This window comes from Sinocyclocheilus anshuiensis, unplaced genomic scaffold (genome assembly GCF_001515605.1).
Source record: "Sinocyclocheilus anshuiensis isolate Anshui unplaced genomic scaffold, SAMN03320099.WGS_v1.1 scaffold51, whole genome shotgun sequence".
In the NCBI taxonomy this organism is placed as follows: domain Eukaryota; kingdom Metazoa; phylum Chordata; class Actinopteri; order Cypriniformes; family Cyprinidae; genus Sinocyclocheilus; species Sinocyclocheilus anshuiensis.
Window position 1 is genome coordinate 3,231,607 of NW_015548296.1, and position 17,527 is coordinate 3,249,133.

Sequence of the window (17,527 nt, forward strand, 5' to 3'; positions counted from 1 at the left end):
AAAGACTTTTGAATTTTGGCGCACTTTTTTTCTCTATATAATGTTGATATGGTAACTAGTAAATGCTGTAAATTGGTTATGCTAGCATGTGTGGAAATATTTAAACCACGTGTGTTAACCCCGCGTTACTTTGTGCCCCGCGCTCCCCTACTTTTGTTTTTGAAGGGAATGCGCCCGTGATCTACCTAAATGCATTTATGTTCGTGCGAATCATTTGTGATCCAGCTTCACCCACAGAAGAAGTGAGTATAAGGTTTTTATGAATATTTGCGAATCGCCTTTCCTAATAATGTGCTAGTTAGCAAGTTCCGTGGCTAAATGCGGCTAAAGTTTACAGTCTCATGAGAACGGCTCATCACCCCACGGAAGAGAGGGGCGAGGTGAGCAGTGCTCATAATCATTTAAAGGGACATGCACTGAAACGGCTTGCCGTGAACAGAGCTGTTTTTGACAAGGTAAAATGGGTGTTGTTTTACACTACCATTGAGAAATTTTAACCAAAGTATGTCATAGACTTTTCACAAAGACCCTAAAGAATCATACCAACTTGTGGAAAATGGGCATCTGATATCCCCTTTAATAAATATAATTAAGTTTTTAGGAACATGTACAACATACAAACAGCCTAACCTTGCCTTGTCATGAAAAGGTAAAATTATTTAATATTTTATTAAACTTTCTGATCTTAACAAAGAGCCACAAGGGTCTTCAGGGGTCTTCTCTATGACTTCACTTGTTGTTTTATGTTTATGTTTCTGCATGCTGTTGGGACTACATGACATTATTTTAATAACCAGTGAGGCAGTTGGCCCTATTGTCAAAATGTGTTATATATTTAAATAATATATATTTTTTAATTATATACAGATACACCAAAGAATACCAAACTACTGCAGATTTCCTTTCGATTATAATATCAGGACATTTTGCCTGTACAGTATTTATATAAAACAGTATTAAAATCATTGTAAACCATATGTAAAATTTAAAAAGAGCTATGTTAATTAATAAATTAAAAAAATATGGCTGAATTCATTGCAAGTATAAATTGCATTTATAGTGTATTTTTTAATAAATTACTAGATCTAAAAGACAAAAATAACCATCATACTAACCCAGATAATATACGGTAATTTGTCATTTAAAAAAGTTTGTATTAAATTAGAAAAATGCAAAACAGAAGCATTTTCTTTACTAGACTTTTGGACCCCACTGTATGGCAACTCAACTGTTGACCTGTCGTGACATGGACAAATAATATTATATGAGGGCTTACCGATAAAGAACATGGAAGGAAGCAGGAAAAAAGGGTGCAGTAATAGCATACGATGTAAAAAATTGCAGGTGTCTTTAAGACACAGCTGCAGAGCCATAGAGAGCCATTCTTCAAGCATGATGCTTGACGTCAAAATGGCACCTTTGTGCGTGACAAAAAAAAATCTGAGAACGCCACTCCGAGGCATATTACCAACATCCGCAGCTGCTACCTTCTCTCTCTTTCTCTCTTTCCCTCCCTCTCTTTGCCTTCCTCTCTGTTCCTCCGTGTCACAGAAAGTGTCACAATGTCATGCGAGGACCTGTCACGCAACACAAACACACACCACCTTAATGAGAACTCCTCCCTGCCTCCTCCACAACTATCCATTCTGAACCCACACACACATAAACACATCACAATCAACTGTCACGTCCAGCCCTGATACCCTCTCCAGACTTGTGGCTTTTGGATTCGGCGTGACGATTCAAATTAATTCCAAAAAAGTTGGAGAGATTGCAAACTGCCATCCTGTTTTGCCATCTCCAGCGAAGAGTAAAAAACTATAATTGCTTCATCCTCGCTTCGGTGGAATGGACGAACAATACGGCGGAAGTGACAGGCAGTGTAAGGGAAGATATATACCATTTGAGAGTTTTCAGCTTATGAGAGTTCAGGGCCTTTTTTTTTTTTTTTGCCTGTGAGGTAATCAATGCTCTCTGTGCCCTTTCCATCCACAGGGAAGATATTATACACTCCCTTCCAATGGGACGCCCACTGCTCTGATATAATGTAATGCCATAAACAGACTTCTGGGAAATAGAGATGGAGGGAAAAACGCCAATCTTTTAATTTCGAAACAAGACATTACTAGCAATTCATTCATTTCCTGTGCTAAAAATCTATTTTGTTTACATGTCCAGGCTGCTTTAGCTAGTCAGTCACTTGGTTCAAACCAACTGGATCATGAGAAAACATTAAACATAAATGAGAAATAAATATTTTATGAGATGGCAAATTCATAAATTTGCACAATAGTTATGAAATGCCAAACATTGGCTTGACCACTACATGAAAATGTGTTGTTTGAACCCAAAAACTTTCTGAAACCTTTAAAATACACCCTGGCAAACCAGCTTAAGCTAGTTTCAGCTTTTTTCAGAAGGGTCAGTATGGTAAAACTGTATATTCTTGCACAGTGTGTTTTAAAAGAAGGATGTCACGCACATTTCCGGAGGAGGTCACTTTAGAAAGTGATAAAAGAAAAGTGGAGTGGCACAAGCCTCTCTGTGTCTATCTGACGGAGTTCAAATAAATAATGCTTCTTCTAAATACCCGTAGTGAGCTTTGCTAAATCGGCCATGAAAGCACAAAGTAATCTCAGAGCTGTGTTTCTGTGATCCAACAGAAAAAAACTAGACAGTGATGCATGCAAGTCATGGATGTAAAACAATAGGGATAGAGGCTGGGGAAAAAGCTTTCCGGAAGGTAATGACCACTGGGGCCTGAGGCGAAGGATGTGTTTGTTTACTAGGTCATTTAGCGAAGGACAAAAATCAAGTCTCGCTCCTTTCATATCTTTCATCCAACTAACACAATGAAAACAAATTAAACAGAAAGATTCAGGGATATTAATAAAAGAACATTTTGGCTAGTTCCGCTCACAGTTACTTTAGCAATACCTTGATCCCCTGAAACTAGTGAAACTAACCCTCGCTTTGAACTCTATCATTTTCCAATCACAATAGAATTATCCTGATAACACAGGTGAACTGCGGAAATGTGTATTAAATGTGTATAGTGATCTTCAAACCTTTTGATGCCATAGACTGCTAAAAATTATGATTCTTTGTATAAATAAATAAATAATATATATGTGACCCTGGACCACAAAACCCTGCAAAATATTAAATAATTTTACCTTTTCATGACAAGGGTCAATTTTGTGAAATTGAGATTTATACATCATCTGAAAGCTGAATAAATACGTTTCCCATTGATGTATGGTTTGTTAAGATAAGACAATATTTGGCCAAGACACAGCTATTTGAAAATCTGGAATCTGAGGGTGCAAAAAAAGTCTCCTTTAAAGTTGTCCAAATTAAGTCCTTAGCAATGCATATTACTGATCAAAAATTATTGATTTTTGGCTATTGCTACAAATATAGGAATTACTTATAGTTTTATAGAGATTATAAAACTATAAGTAATTCATATGAAGTATTTAATATTTTATTTTTCCTGTTGTTCTTCTGTACACACATTGCCAAAATAGTGTGTTAATAAAGAGGTAAGTCTGAAAATGAATAACGATTCAGTGATTCAGACAGGCTTGTGATTTTCTTGAAAAGGGAAAACAAAGTCATTGCAATGAAGAAAAATAACAGCTCCAGAGGAAAAACATGACCTGTGGCAACATGGAGATTGATCTACACCTGAATCACACTTTGAACGATCCAGTCAATAACTGCATCTCTAGTCAAACTTACGCCCCTGAATGGTGAAGTTCATAAAAAAGAAAAAAGAAAAGAAAAGAAAAGAAAATGTAAAATTGCTCTCCAACCTTAAGCTCAATCACTGAGATCAATAGTGGAAATTTAGCCCTTGTCTTTCCAATTATAACTGCAGCCAGAGATTCCCAAATATCATCCTGATACCCAGAGAAGTCCAGATTGTTTACAGTCTAGGAAATGGCACATTTAGGATTATAAATCCAGACTGTCACTAAACAAATTAGATATTTAGGTCCAAGCCATCTGCGGTAGCATCCACCAAAAGAGCCAAGAAAAGAGAGAGAAGCGCTACGGCTTTATAATAATATCCTGCTTGTGATTTCAAATAGCAGAATAAAAATTCATAGCACTTTGAATGAGAGGCACAAAACAGTCGCAATGATTTGTGGGCTGGAATTCATTTTACATGGCTCATGTACTCTGCCTGCATTGCAGTCAGCCAGATGGGGAATTCGGTGTCTGGAATCATTTCACTTAACAGAAGCATTGACCGCTGGTCGGGCAAGCCTGCGGTTCCACATCTTCGCTTCTCGCTTGAAACTCCTCTGCCTAAATTGACTGACAGAAAGCGCTTCTAAGAACTCAACCGCAGGGACAAACAAAGACGTGAGTCAGATGCAGCTGTAATTAGCGCATGTAATTAGACCTAAATTCTGAAATGCAAATGCTATCAAGGCTCTGGCATGAATTCGAATCCTAAGAGGGAGCTCTTCGGCGATGGACGTTCTCGTGATGTGTATAGTCATAATGAATAAGTCCATGGTGATGGAAAGAGCTTCGATGCCCACCTTATTTTAAGACCGAGGCTGCGATAAGAGAACAGGTCTCTAATCCTGTTCCATCTCGTTGCACTTGGCAAAGAAAATCCTTTAATGCATATGCCGTGCTCCGTCTTCTGAATGACAGTTTTGTTTTGTAAATATGAATAATCTCCATATCTCGCTTCTGCTGAGCTGCATGTGCTCACCAGGAAAAAAAGATTAAGATATCTCTTACTGCAATCTTTGTAATATCAGTAAATATTTCCATTATTACAGCTGAACAAAACACTCTTTCGTAACGTTCTGCATGAATAAAGCTATGCAAACCAACAGGTACCAGAACAATGTTCTTTTATGCCCAATATGCAGATAAAACATCTCACCACATATGGTTACGCATGATTCAGCTGTTCCGTATTGAGTGCAATAGCTTTGCGAAGGTTCGTGCACGATCCGAATTCTACTTAAATGTGCATACGCACGCACACACATACGTACATGCACAGTACCATAAAAAGAACTGTAATAGGATTCTTCGGCTTTTCCAGTGACTGCCTTCACTATCATACACACAGTTAAGAGCACTAATCCATGACAAATTGTCTCGTCTGATCCATGACAAATCGTCTGAAGGCCAGATAGAGATGAGGAAATTGAGAGAAAAAAGGAGGCCGAGAAAAAGACGGAAGGGGGAAGGGCATCAGGAGGAGCTCGAGAGACATCTGACAGAGAGAGAGAAAAAGAAAGAGAGAGACAAAGCGCGAAAGCAAGAAGGTGTGAAAGAAAGAAAGAAAGAAAGAAAGAAAGAAAGAAAGAAAGAAAGAAAGAAAGAAAGAAGACATGTCTTACTAGACATGTTCTAGTAAGGGTCTTACACATAATATCTGGTTTAGCCATGATGCGTCAGTTTAACCTAAGAAAGTTCAGATATGATAAGTTTATAAGATCCTGATGAGGTAAAATTGGGTTTGTTGTGGTGCTTTGGTGACAAGGGTTTGAGCGTGTGAGTGTGAATCATCCCAGCTAGCCCAATCAAACCACTCCATCCAATTTGCTAAGAAATCAGATTACTACGCCATTCCAGTGAGCTGCATATAATTGAATTTGGTTTTATGTCATCAAAGGTGTGAAAGAAAGAAAGAAAGAAAGAAAGAAAGAAAGAACTATCATTCTAGCAACATACTATAGACATGTCTTACTAGACATGTTCTAGTAAGGGTCTTACACATAATATCTGGTTTAGCCATGATGCGTCAGTTTAACCTAAGAAAGTTCAGATATGATAAGTTTATAAGATCCTGATGAGGTAAAATTGGGTTTGTTGTGGTGCTTTGGTGACAAGGGTTTGAGCGTGTGAGTGTGAATCATCCCAGCTAGCCCAATCAAACCACTCCATCCAATTTGCTAAGAAATCAGATTACTACGCCATTCCAGTGAGCTGCATATAATTGAATTTGGTTTTATGTCATCAATTCTCCCTTCTAATTAGTTTGCCACAATTAAAAGTAGGTGTGAAATTAATCTGATTAATTCACAATAAAACAGCCGCACATACGTCTTCAACAACAATTTTTCAAATTCATTTGCTCATTATTATTGCGACTCGAAAAGACAGCAACACTGCTCTTCGAAAAATATAGATCTATATGGACTCAAACCTGCAATGCCCACATGAGCACCAAAGCCAACATTCAGCATTTGACTGTTTATACAAAAATGACCATTCCAAAGTTTGGGGTTAGTTAGATTTTTATTACATATTTTTTTTAAATATAAGACATTTATAATGTTACAGAAGATTCTATTCATCAAAACAATTCATTAGAAATGTACAGTTTCCACAAAAATATTAAGCAGCACAACCACTTTCAACAATGATAATGATAATAAATGTTTCTTAAACATGTTAAGTTAGCATGTTAGAATATTGTTTTAACAATCAGATGATGAATGTTTATGCCGAATGCAGTTTCAAGTCCACACATATGCATATTTTTAATATCCATATATACATATATACATACATAACATCTGTGCTTCCCATCTCTTGGAAAAAACACCAGCCACCACTGACAAATGCATCCGATTTGATTTTATTCAAGCTTTTTTTTTTACATTTATTATTAGAAACTCTAGTTAACATAACTTGAGGGCAGTGAAAGCATTTCTGATTCATAATCCGTTGTCCTCATTGGCTGTATACCAGGAGACAACTGTGAGTCAGGTTAACTATGACCCTACATGCACTTATGATATTGGTAATTCTCATTCTCAGGAGCGCTTTGGAGGAAAGCAAATTCATGTGAAAAGAGATGAGGTTAGTTTCTCTCTCTGTTGCTGGGCGATCGGGAAAATATTCAACAGTGGTCAGTGTATCCGGCCAAAACCAGAGCAGCACCGGCCCTTCATTTGGTAAGGAGAGAGGAGGAAGAGATACACTGCAGCCTGGGATTGTGTCATGTCACATTCTGCTCATCTGTCAATGTAGTGGATTATTTCTTGAGAGACCCGAATTGGCTGCCTGGAATCAGACCGCCATCAATCTCGGCTGAGAGTGGAACGCGGGTGAGGGCCCGTCCTGCACAGACTCATGGGATGCAGATGGCTTGGAGCCGGTGCCTGAACAGGTGATGGAGCAGCGGAGCGACTCAACTCGTTACTCAATATAAGCCTCAGCTGTGACTGGGTTTTTTTGTTCGTTTCTCAAAAAAAAATAGGGTTTTGGGGGACAGAGAGAGAATTCAAAAGCAACCAAATCCATTTTGGTATTCATGTCAAGCTCCTGTTATAGGAGGTAAGCCGATTTCTGCAGTATTGTGAAATGCCTGAACTGCATGGAGGATTACACTTGTACAGAGACACCTCTGACCTGACAACTACTGTATCCATCATCCTCAGACAAATAATGATTCTGCTAACTGTGCAGCTAAAGCTACTCGGCTGCATCAACTCCGTATTTACTACATTAACATATTTGTTTAAAACACATTTTGCCTCTATCAAAAAAAAAAAGAGAGCAAAGGGAAATAGTATCAGAATATGTTGCAGGCTGGACTCGAACCTGAATTACCCACTTAAGCACCAAAACGCAACATTCAGCAACTGATCACTTGTTGCCTGATCATTTGGTGAGCTAAAAGTGGTGAGCTAAAAGGCAGTACTTTGCAAGAAATGGTCAATAACTGAAAATTGATTTATTGAGTGATTTATTACCAAAAAAATTAACATTTTGCCAGATATTGCCTTGGTCAATTGTGCAACTGTATTCAAGGCACTCGAACTCGAATGGACTCGAACCTGCACAACATCTGATTATTTGTTGGTTATTGGTTTTTCTATCACTGATTTTTTGTCTGTCTTGCTGGAACCATTTTCTGTATGAGAGAGAAAAAGTTGGACTGTGTTCAGGATGTGTTACATGCCAGACATTAACTAAACAATTCTTCCTGAAATAGAAAACACTGTCCATTATTCAGCACAACATCTACAGTCTTAATTTCATCTTTAATAATAAATGGTCATTAACAGGGAATGTAGAAAGATAAACATCTGCCTTAAACATCAGCTTCAGCTCAAACTTCAGCATCAAGGACATCAGCCTGCATTTCATCATTTACGAAAGCTTTTGGCTCAGGCACTTAAACTTCCACCTTGATTATGGAAATACAATTGCTCCCGGTTACACGGACACACTTCTGTCTAACCCACAGGGTAATATGGTGCTGTTCTCTCCTATCTGGATTTTGAAGCATTTTTGGCATTGATATAAAGTGTTTGTCCTCGAATATCATCGGTGGGGGTGTTTCACGGTTAAATAAATGGTGACAGCTTTTCAAAATGAATCATGCTCTGCTTTCCTTTACTCAGTCTCATTTTTAATCGTGGATACTTTTAATAGGCTTTGATTGCTGGATAATAGCACCATGGATAAAAAGAGAGGCAAGAGAAAAAAAAAACATTTCAAAATGTTAGATCTCTCTCCAGGCAATGGAAATCTATTTATATTAAAAGGTCTTCTTAATGAAACTAGAGATGGTTTTAGAATTACAAAATCAATTTTAATTCAGGTATTAATCATAGTATTTTAATTCCCAGAAACTGCTGCTGTCCAACCCTTACCAAAAAGTAGTATACTTCAAGTTTATTTTATTAAGTATACTTAAGTAAAGTTCGAGTATATTTTTGAATATCTGAACATACAAAACGTCAAAAGAACAGGGTATCTGCTTGTAAACAAAACAAATTTTTTTTTTAAACATTTTATTCTAGCTTCATGCATTCTTTTTTTAAACACTTGAATGTGGGTAAGTTTTATAAATAAAAACAAATAAACAAAATGTTGAACAAAAAGCTGAAAAAAGACTATTAATTGGATTTAGAATGATAATCAAAACGTAGATGGAGTCGATCAACACCCCAAAGCTTGACAGTCATTATTATTTTAAGTATATTTCTGAAAAGTACATAAAGCCCATGTCTGAGAATTACACAAAAAGTAAACTGAAAGTATACTATATAGAAGTATACTAATAGCACACTTGAATATACTTCTTTTTCGTAAGGGAAGCGATTTCAGTGAGGAGCCTGTGCATTATCAAATTCTTAAGACTAAACGCTTTTTACCCCCCCAAAATTTAGAAGAACTGCATGTGGGTGGATCTCAAAGAAATGAAAGTTGTAAGAAAGAATCACATAAAACAAAATAAGAAAATACATAATAATAATAATAAAATACATTTCAAAAATATAAAAAGATAAAAACAGAAGTCGAAAATCTGTGCAAGCAGAGCAGATGTCTTGAAATAAGCATCATCAAAACTCTCCATCCCAAAAATGATTGCAATTTAAGATATTCTCTTACATTCAGTAAGAGAATACATACATACATACAGTTTTAAAGTCAACTGAGATGGAAGAAGTCAGCAGGTATTATTGAAGGGTAGCCAATGATATCTGCAGACCTGACATCAAGAAAGCTCATTAACAATACTGCTTTAGATGCTTTAGATGTTTGTTGATTCATTTAGCTACAAAACAGGGCCTTTGTGGGATGGCTTGAGGAACTCAGTGACATCTAATTAGCCCGTTCCATGTCTTTGCACATTTGCCATTATAAAGGAATTACATAAAAAGACTCCATTAAGCCTGGTTCATCTAATAAATGTAGTATTACACCACAGAACTAGAACCGTAGACAAAGATTTCATACTTCGAATTATGATTCAGTCACAAACGAGGTCTCACTAAGAACTGAATCTGTTACTCCGTTACTGAATCACTTTAATGTGAAAAAGTGTTCTTTTTTACGCAAAAAGAACATACATGAATTTTGGTACTGCCATGATGGTCCAACGTGCAGATGATGTTATCTTAACACGTAAATAAAACATTTCACAAAAGTTGCAGTTTGAACAAGCTTTGTTTTCGCAGTAAACATACATGATTTACCCCCTCCCCCGGTTTAGTTTTTTCCTGAACAAACGTGCCAAACCATGAGCACTTAGCAAAACCCGATGAAAAATCTTCAGCCGCTGCTATATGGATGCGTGCGAGTGTGGGAGCGCGTTTAAAAGCTACAACCCTCCATTACCAAGCCCTTCTTGACCTTCCTAACACCAGAGATGTGATTTCTCACACGCGTTTTTGTCTAACTTTTCCATATAACGTGGAGTAAGGTGGGGGATGATTTCTTTTTGTTGTTCAGCCGACCCTTTCAATAATTCAGGGAACACTTACTATGGGGCATGCTCTTCTTTGTACATCTCTGGCACTGTGCTCTGCTGGGCCGGATAAAAACCTGGAAGAACGGTGTTAAAAATGAATCCGATGTATATCGCGCTTTTCTCTCCTTGTATTGGATTAATGAGTTTGAAGTGCTTTCTGAAGCTCTCTCACATACGTACGGTGTCTTATAAGATGGTAAACCTTAAAAATAAATGAATAAAGTCTGCAATAAATAAGGCGCTAATCAACTATACTAGGACTCCTGGTGTGCTCCTTTTTTTAAATCGATAGTAATGAAGTAACGAACACATTTGCAACAATCTATAAGGACAAGACATTGCAAATATTTAATGAGCATGCGGTGATCTAACTCGTGCAGCGTTAAATTGCTTTGGAGTTCTTTGTTGCCTTGCTCCGCTGCTGAAAGTATGCCACAATCGCTTCCATTTGCATACTTAGTGTTGAAGAGAGACCCACCTTGCTGTCTCTCTTCCCGTCGGCCCTCGTAGCGAAACACTACTTAATTGCCAAATACTTCCATAGAGCGGGCGATAGACGTAAATTGTCGTTTCCACCAGAGCTTCTGTGATCAAAGCTGCTCGTATTCACAGCATGCTGATAGGAGAGTTTAGCCTCAAGCCTGTCTCGCACACACATACGCACACGGAAGATTGTAGTCTGGGTAACTCGTGATGCAAAACCCTTTACAAGCCACTCGTTGAAAGCAAAAACAAAGCGTCTTGAGCTGGATTTCTACATAAATCTCTTTTCATGACCAAGGTGGGGCACAAGAAGAAGATAAGATACCAATCACAAAGTTTCATAAGCACCGCAATGAGCGCTTTATAGATTTAAGCTGACTTTGATGCAAATCTGATAGCTATAAAGTCAATACATACTCATTTCGATCTCAAAACATGAGCGTTCCCAAACCGAACACCTACAGTACATGGACTTCCACAATCAGCAGAGTTAAACACTTCAACGAACACGTCACTGATTCAGTGACAAAGAACATACGGTTTAAATTAGACACTGACCCAGTATCTGTATGGCGTTGCGGCCCGGGCGGGTCACATGATGCTGTTGGATGGTCTCATACAAAGTGGCGTGGCACAGCAGTAAGCAGCTAACACTTATCCACAGACACGGGAGCCAGGACATGGCAGGAGCAACGGCTGAAGAGAAAAGACATCAAAGACAGAAGATAAAAGCAGAATGTTTATTCTATCTGACACACACCTACATGCACGTACTATTTCAGCCCTCAGCATTACTGAATATTCTGCCGTTAACAAGCATTATTTCACACTGTAACTTTTATTTAAAGTCAATATAATTTAAAAATGACAATGCGGTTTGAAATCAACAGATATAGTAAAATATGACCACTGACTGATCACTAGATATTGTTAAAACGACACTAATTGATCTTAAGGGAATAACCTTGTTTTTGTTTGCAGTACTTTATGGTGAGTCCTTTCATAACTAGTGCATAACCTTGGATTGATCAGCACTGCAAGACAGGAAGACAAACCAAACAAGTTAATTTATTTCTGTTTTATTATATAATGACACTGTTTTAGGGTCAAAACATATCAAACCAAACCAATTAACAACAATTGACAGTATAGACAAATGTGCAGTGATGAGCCAAAATACTCAAGTACTGCTCACTGCAGAGCCAAATGACCTCCAGCTCCCCCTCTCTGGATGTCCAGCTCCACCTCTGTGTGAACTAATGGGTGGAGTTATGTTTAGCGATATGGTAAGGCGTAGGGTTAGGGAGTGGTTGGGTGTCTAGCTCCACCCATTACATCCAGCGAGGGGGAGCTAGAGCTCCAGCTCCTCCCATGTGGCTCTGCAGCGAGCACCCTCTCAAAATACTCAATACAGAAAGTCTTGGAATGTTTAGTCCAAGTTTTCTCCAACTTTACATTTGTAAGACAAAGGCTGAGATAGCTTGCTATTAACACTTTTAAATTACACCTCGGCTCAACTTCTAACTAAAAATGACAAAAACTCCCTCACTTTAAATGGCAAACAGTGTTTAATCAATGGATGGCACATCTGAGTTCTCCTGCACTCTTCAAGCTGACAGGCAGGAGCATCACGCAGTGTACCCTCAAATGACATTGAAGTTTCCAATGAATATTCATCAAGCCCCAAAATTAAGCATATAATTATTAACAGCACATTGTAATCCCCTTTGCTCCACTAAAGCCTCCTTAATCCACAGTTTTGTGGAAATGTGAACTGTTCCCAGAGGAGAGCTATTCTTTCCCTGGCTGGCAAACTGCCTTAAAAACTTCAACTGTCTTCTTCAACACTATAAAAGAAGATTTAGCACATGCAATCAAGTCTATGGACATACAACAGAGAAAGATTATCTTTAAGCAAAATGATCAGCCATGGACTTCAGAAGGTCACATAAACCTCAACACCGACGCAGTGTATTCTGTTGCAGACCTTTCATTTTCCAGGTAATATAAGTCACTTCTCTATGAGACGGTGTCTGGCAGCAGCTTGGGGAGTCGGTGCTCGCAGCTACTGTATAATGAATGCACTGATCTGACAAATCATCTGTTTGGATGCTTTTACATGTTTTACTTTACGGTCCGCATGCTCATCACCGTCCTCGGACACACCTGCACACGATCACCGCAAGATATTATGTACTCTACACACTTAAGATGAAGTGCCTATACATTTTGTGGGTAGAAATAAAGAAAAAATAATAATAAATAAATTATATTATTTTCTAATATGAATAATAATAATTATTATTAATATACAATTTCTGTGTGGTTTCACACATATTATTCTGAGAAAAAATAAATATCTATATACTCTGTATTTGTTCTTGCACTGTATTGCATCTGTTATCATTACAAAATACAGCTTGTGTGTGTTATTGAATGTAAAATATTGCCCATCATATTTTCACTTATGTCACAGCAGCAGCACTGAGCTTAGAAAGGACTGGCAGGAAAATCCTATAAGCTCATCTGATCTGCACCGTATTGAAACTGTCAACTCTTAGCATCTTTTATTGGCACGTAGGCAAATTATCAATGACTCAGAGACGCACATAATACATGCTTAAAAGTTTTCCGCTTCAAAAATGCACACACCTGCTGACTTTCTAGTCATTCTTGCGAACTGACTTCATGTAGATTTTTTTCGCATCTTCCCATGATAAAACTATCACATTTAATCTTACCTGTGAGATACCGTGAGAAGAATGTTAAAGAAATGTGCCGTCAGCTGTTCACCCAATATCCTTAGCACATAGTCATAAATCCATCCATGCTCTCGGGAAAGAGCTTCCCAGCAAAAGTTCCTGTTTGGATCTGTGGGTCAGAGGGGGGATGAGGAGACTTTTGTTCCCGCTCCTGCCCTTGATCCCCTCTTCTGTTGTAAGTCCTCCTGGCTGCAATCCACCGAACACAGTCAGGCACCCGCCAACAGAAACTCCCGTCACAGCTGTGAAACGCTGTCAGAAACTAGCTGGGATTTGAGGGACGAGAGGCTTGTCATGTCACCTTTAAATCACCAGAGAAGCAACGTCTTCCTCCTGTTTCTCAGCCTCCTCACGCTTCTCTCTGAAGGTGAAGCTTCTTTGGGAGATAACAAGCTAATTTGCCTCTTCACTTTTTGGTCTTGCACATGCGACGGCACTTCTCTCTCGTGCGCTCGCTCTCTCTGTCCCTCTCTCCTCTCAGCTCTTCTCTCCCATTGCGAAGCCACTCAATACGAGTCTCTCCTCTTCCCAGTGTACTGATTGGTGTGCACACGCATGTGTGAGTGCAGGCGTGCTTGTGTGTATGACAATACCGCCTTGCGAGTGGGAGAGCGAGATGTCTTAAAGCAAGACTGCCCACTGTAGCCGAACAGAAAGGCACCTATACAGTTGATTTAACCTTGTATGCGTGTGGTTTCTGCGTGCAACTGGAGCCTGGAATAAAGACAGACAGGATGGTTTAATTTCACAATATGCTTCCTCAATTCTTCAGATTTTGGAGGGTTTGAACAAAGACTGAAATATGCTCAGAGCAACACGCTTTTAATAGAAGGGTGTCCGCAGCTGCGTTTGCAATCATCTCATTATTCTGAAATTGCTGCTGTTTCTTTGCCTGTTTGTACAATCTAAATGGCTCTTTGTGTTGCGCGTGGCTCTCGCTGGTTGTTGAGTGTTGCCAGAAAAAAGTTGCAGCTGGCACGCCTGGCACACAGAAACAGTCATCCCCTTTATGTGTGCAGATGCTGTTGTGGGAATTCAGTGGTTTTTATTATCCAAAATGATTTATAGATAATAAAAAATTAGATAAATAAAATAATAAGGAATATATGTATGTATTTATGTATGTACAGTATATATATATATATATATACATATACATATACACACACACATACATACACATACATACTCATATGTCGTGGTTAGAATTATTGGCACCCTTGGTAAATATGATCAAAGAAGGCTGTGAAAATAAATCTGCATTGTTAATCATTTTGATCTTTTATTTAAAAAAATTCACAAATATCTGACCTTTCATTGAACTAAAACAATTGAAAATGGGAGGAAATCTCATTATGAAATAAATGTTTTTCTCTTATACACATTGGACACAATTATTGGCACCCCTAGACATTCTTATGAGTAAAATATCTGTGAAGTATATTCCCATTCATATTTACAAGTTTGAGCATACCAGGGTGATTATGAACATGAAATTATCCAGCCATGGCTTCCTGTTTCACAGGAATTATTTGAACAATAATTAAATAGGTACAAAAGAAAATTTGCAAATATCCTTTAGAATATTTACCTTAAAAAGTATTTTTTTTAATAAAAATAATAATTATATTTAAAAACTCCAGAAATGATTTCATATAGCAGATGGCCTTGATACAGAATAATGTGGTTAGAAAAGTATCATATGAATAATAGTGTATAGAGCTTAGCAAGTTAGAAAGGCAAAATGACACACACACACACGTATATATATTTATGCCTTTTCATATTACTTTTCTAACCAAATCTATACTGTATTAGCAACAGAAACCACCGTCTCTCGGGGGCCAACTGGGATGTGAAATGTAGGCAAACCAAATCTCTTGCAATTTTACAGGCGTATGCTGAGGCAGTCGTGTCAAGATCTATTCCTTCTTTCTTGACACAACTGACTACATCGTGACGTTTCAGTGACAGTAAAGCTGACAAATGCTGCATAGAGCAGCTGGAGCGGAAAACCTGCACACGCTGTCGTCACATGAATATCTAAGGGCTGAAAAATATGTGTGAGAGCGTGCACGAGTGTAGATGAGCGAATTAAAATCAGACAGATAAAGCACTTGACTTCCCCAACTGATGCTTAAATCAGAGTTCCATTTCTGATCGTAGGAACACAGTTCTACTTGAGCGCAGACAGTGAGTCTAGCCAAAGGGTGTTTCTTGTCCTGCTGTTGTCTGAGACGCTCAGTGGTCTCCACACAGAAGACTGCCAAGACTGGGATCGCAGGCTGGAATGGAGCAACTGTTGTTAAGGGGTACAGGGGAAAAAATACAGTCTAACGAAACAGTGAAAGGCAGATATTTATTATTTTCTCAGCAGGGTGCCCTAAAGAGACCAAGGGACTGGTTATCTGCTGAGGTAATTGGCACATGTGTAAGTGTAACTGTTAACAAGATATTTCTGCATGTACACTAGTGGCCAATGATGTGTTTCACCAAACTGCATTGCGATGGCTTGAGAATATCTATAAACTGTCATTGTAAAAAAACAAAAAAACAAAAAAGACAAAGACAAAGTGAAAATCCTTAAGCTAAATTTAATTGAGAAGAAATATAAGATATTATGGCTCGATTTCATAGGCTGTATCTTGAAAATAACTGTATTTTGTCTTATTGCAGATGTTTAACTTGTTTTAAATGAATGTAGATGTGATACACACACAGACACATATATACATATATAAATATATATATACACTGAACAAAATTATAAATGCAACACTTTTGTTTTTGCCCCCATTTTTCATGAGCTGAACTCAAAGATCTAAGACTTTTTCTATGTACACAAAAGGCCTATTTCTCTCAAATATTGTTCACAAATCTGTCTAAATCTGTGTTAGTGAGCACTTCTCCTTTGCCGAGATAATCCATCCACCTCACAGGTGTGGCATATCAAGATGCTGATTAGACAGCATGATTATTGAACAGGTGTGCCTTAGGCTGGCCACAATAAAAGGCCACTCTAAAATGTGCAGTTTTACTGTGTTGGGGGGTCCAGGGGGGGTCCGAAAACCAGTCAGTAACCCACTGTATATATATATATATATATATATACATATATATAATGCATTTGGCAGTTGCTTTGGATAAAAGCATCTATAACATGGCTAAAAAAGAACAAACAAGGGCCAACCATCAACTGAAGAACACATTTTGTCATGTTGCTTCCAGTCTCAACAGCTCCATTGATTATAATGAGAACAACCTAGTTTTGACACGCTGACATGGTGTGAGGAAAAAGGAACCGTAAGTAATGAGGAAAAAGTTTACGAGTCCCTGTGAACTTTGAGCACAGACCTTGAATTTTATTATGGGCGCCCTGTTGACCACTGCTTTCATCAGAGCGTTAGCGCCATAATGTAATTGCCGTGACTCAGCAAAATACTGCAGCTAAAGATGAAGGACTTAATGGCATGGACGTGAAGCACAGAATGTGACAAAATGAGTATAATTTGTAACTAATGCACTGCCACAAAAGCACAATGAAGGGGGAGAAGGTGGAATTAAGGCAGCAGGGTTAAAAAAAAACTGAATTAGCTTAGATGAATGCATTAGCATTTGACTAGCTGTGCTTTTAAAACTCCTTTTGTACTGGCCGACTTCATGAAAATGCATGGCTTATGAATATGGCTCGTGTTTATTTAAGGCGCTTCAAAATCACATTTGTGTTCTGTCAATGTTGTGTACCACTAAAACTTGAAACACTTCTTTCTCGAAACATCTTTATATGCCTCTAAGGATGACTTAAAAGAAAAATCATCCAATTAGTAGTTTCTCACGGCGATTATGTATGTTTACGACAGTGATGCCAATCCGTGTCTCATTGTTTTGTCATCTGGGGTTTGGTTTTCTCATTTATGACTTTTTTTTTCGCATCTTGAGGCTTGCGTTTTGAGACGCCACTGACTTTATCGTTACTGTAGCTTTCACTCTCAACCCTTCCTTTAGTCTCTCATTCCTTGGGCTCCTAATA

General features: G+C 38.1%; 1 protein-coding gene across 2 annotated transcripts in view; it reads right to left on the minus strand.

Annotated features, from left to right (window-relative positions):
* Positions 1 to 17,527, minus strand: part of tafa1b (TAFA chemokine like family member 1b) — a 185,419-nt gene that overhangs the window by 158,998 nt on the left and 8,894 nt on the right. The window contains exons 2-3 of one of the 2 annotated variants that reach the window (XM_016443728.1): positions 13,477 to 14,211; positions 11,294 to 11,431 (exon numbers count right to left, since the gene is read on the minus strand). In XM_016443728.1, coding sequence (XP_016299214.1) covers positions 11,294 to 11,417 — 124 coding nt within the window. In that variant the 5' untranslated portion in view covers positions 11,418 to 11,431; positions 13,477 to 14,211. The remainder of the gene's footprint in view (positions 1 to 11,293; positions 11,432 to 13,476; positions 14,212 to 17,527) is intronic. The other variant, XR_001630516.1, reaches the window with a different exon arrangement.